Source organism: Eleginops maclovinus, chromosome 9 (assembly GCF_036324505.1).
Source record: "Eleginops maclovinus isolate JMC-PN-2008 ecotype Puerto Natales chromosome 9, JC_Emac_rtc_rv5, whole genome shotgun sequence".
Taxonomy (NCBI): domain Eukaryota; kingdom Metazoa; phylum Chordata; class Actinopteri; order Perciformes; family Eleginopidae; genus Eleginops; species Eleginops maclovinus.
Window position 1 is genome coordinate 784,352 of NC_086357.1, and position 2,500 is coordinate 786,851.

Consider the following 2,500-nt stretch of genomic DNA (forward strand, 5'->3'; position numbering starts at 1 on the left):
GAACTTGAACAAATACAACTTTTATGTCCACTACTCCTTCAAAAAGGCCTCACTCTCTCACTCTGCTGTGGATGATTAAAGCTGTAGGTATTGCTTGGAGTTCTTGAAGTCATAAACTGCGATATCATTGGCTGAGTGGTGTCAAATGTGTCCTTAGTAGTGATGTACTCTTCAAATCTAGACAGAGGGGAGAAGTGCAAAAAAACTACTTTTAGCTTATGCTTTCATTGCATAACATCCCATTAATAAATACCATACGGAAATGAAATGGAGACACTTCTATGTTATATACTAGGATTTACTCTTGAAAGTGGCCCATTTCTCATTTATGTCACACATCTCTCATATATCATATACTTATACATACATTTACAGTAATAGGGTTTGTGCATGTTGTTTGGCTGTTATACTTTATATATATGATTTAACAAAAAAAAAAGCAGCTAGCGCTAACAAGCTAACAGCTACATTGATGTGGTAGACTTTGGACTAGCAACTAGCGCTAGCTAGACCTGATCTGCCAAGTGAATCAATCTGGCAATTTCAGATAGGCTACCGTATTTCAGTCAAATTGTCTGTTATTTGATAGGCGGGATCAATGTGAAACTAAGTCAACATGATTAAAACTTAATGTGACGCAAACAGTAAGCTCTTGTCACGTTTGACTGATGGAGATGGGATGTTAGCTGCCAGCTAACGTTAGATTAAAAATAATGTGAAATTAGCTAGAGACATTAGCCTACTTACTTTTCTTTGTGTAGTCGGAAATGGCGGATGAAATTTGACGTGGTGCTGGATGTGTCGGATATTTTTGCGCTGCACACCTTGCACACGGCGAATCGTTTCTTTAGTTGAGTTGAATAGTCTTTAAATCCAAATGTTATGATTTTGGGAACACTGGCTGCAGTAGCAGCAGAACTGGTAGCACCTTCCATCTTCCAAACCCCGACCGCTCTACTGTAGATGGCGGGCGCATCACCTAGTAGAGATTACTGGTTGACAGGTTCGCCCACATGCAACAGGAAACATCCAATCGAAAACATTTTTTATTATTATTATTCACCAATTAACCAAGAGAGCAATGACTTGTCGAGTCATTGCATGCAAGTCTAAGTCAAGTCTCAAGTCATGAGTAGCAAGTCCAAGTCAAGTCAAGTCTTTTCTCACTGTTGATCAAGCAAGTCACAAGTCCTCAATCTGGCGACTTAAGTCTGACTCGAGTCAAGTCACTAGACTCGAGTCCCCCATCTCTGGCACAACCGAAGTATGCCATTTGAAGTGTTGGCTATGAAGTCTTAAACTTTATCTTTCAAGTCCTAATGAATTCATTATGTACCCTTTGCCAAATGTAATCCAAAACTAACAAAATCATTGTCAGTTTAGTAAATGAACAGGAAACCCGTCAGCTTTTTCTTGGTAAACTAAACGTTGTGTATATCTGGGTTTTGTGCAGCATACTCCACCCCCACTTCATCTCCCGCCCAGCGGTTTGTCAGCGTCGGACCAAGAGACCCCGGCTTCAACATCCCTCAACAACCACAGGTAACACACACACACACATACATCTCCCCCTAGGGTCCCCCAAGCCTAGACCAGTATATACTCCTCAGTGTGTTAATTGTAACACTGTTTGACAAAATATATTCAGATACATTACTTCTGTTATGGTTACCTGCACGTCCCAGAACTATATATAAGTTCACATATCAATCAATCAATTAATCAATCAATCAATCAATCAATCAATCAATCAATCAATCAATCCATCCATCAATTTTTATGCAAACATTAGCTGAATCCACATATGCAATAAAAGTCCTTAAAGTCATTGAGACACAGAGTCTGAGACACTGAAACCAGACAGGATGTCCTCCACAGCAAAGAGACTTCTGAAGACTCAGTGAACACATGATGAAGACATGATAGAGACTCAGACTAATGATGAAGACAATATGAAGACTCAGGCTCATGATGGAGACTCAGGCTCATGATGGAGACATGATGAAGACTCAGACTCATGATGAAGACAAGATGAAGACTCAGGCTCATGATGCAGACTCAGGCTCATGATGAAGACATGATGAAGACTCAGACTCATGATGAAGACATGAAGAAGACTCAGGCTCATGATGGAGAATCAGGCTCATGATGGAGAGACATGATGAAGACTCAGACTCATGCTAATGACTAAGGCTGATGCTAATGACTCAGGCTCAAGATGAAGACTTGATGAAGACTCAATGAAGACTTGGGTTCATGATGAAGACTCAGACTCATGATGAAGACTCAGGGGATGGCTGTGGTAGAGTGGGATACTGCGCCTCGAGTTAGGGGAGAGCAGGTTGGAGTCCCAGTGCAGTCAGCATGTCGTTGTGTCCCTGGGCGAGACCCTTCCCCCCTAGTTGCTCCTGTGGGGACTGAACACAGTACTGAGTGTATGTTAGTTGCTTTGGATAAAAGCGTCTAACAGGTGAAGTGTAAAGTACATTTAATGAGACAG

At 41.3% G+C, this 2,500-nt stretch overlaps 1 protein-coding gene across 3 annotated transcripts in view; it reads left to right on the forward strand.

The window, feature by feature from the left end:
- nfia (nuclear factor I/A) overlaps nucleotides 1-2,500 on the forward strand; it is a 147,269-nt gene that overhangs the window by 133,619 nt on the left and 11,150 nt on the right. For all 3 annotated transcript variants that reach the window (XM_063891604.1, XM_063891605.1, XM_063891606.1), the window contains one exon: nucleotides 1,454-1,542. In XM_063891604.1, coding sequence (XP_063747674.1) covers nucleotides 1,454-1,542 — 89 coding nt within the window. The remainder of the gene's footprint in view (nucleotides 1-1,453; nucleotides 1,543-2,500) is intronic.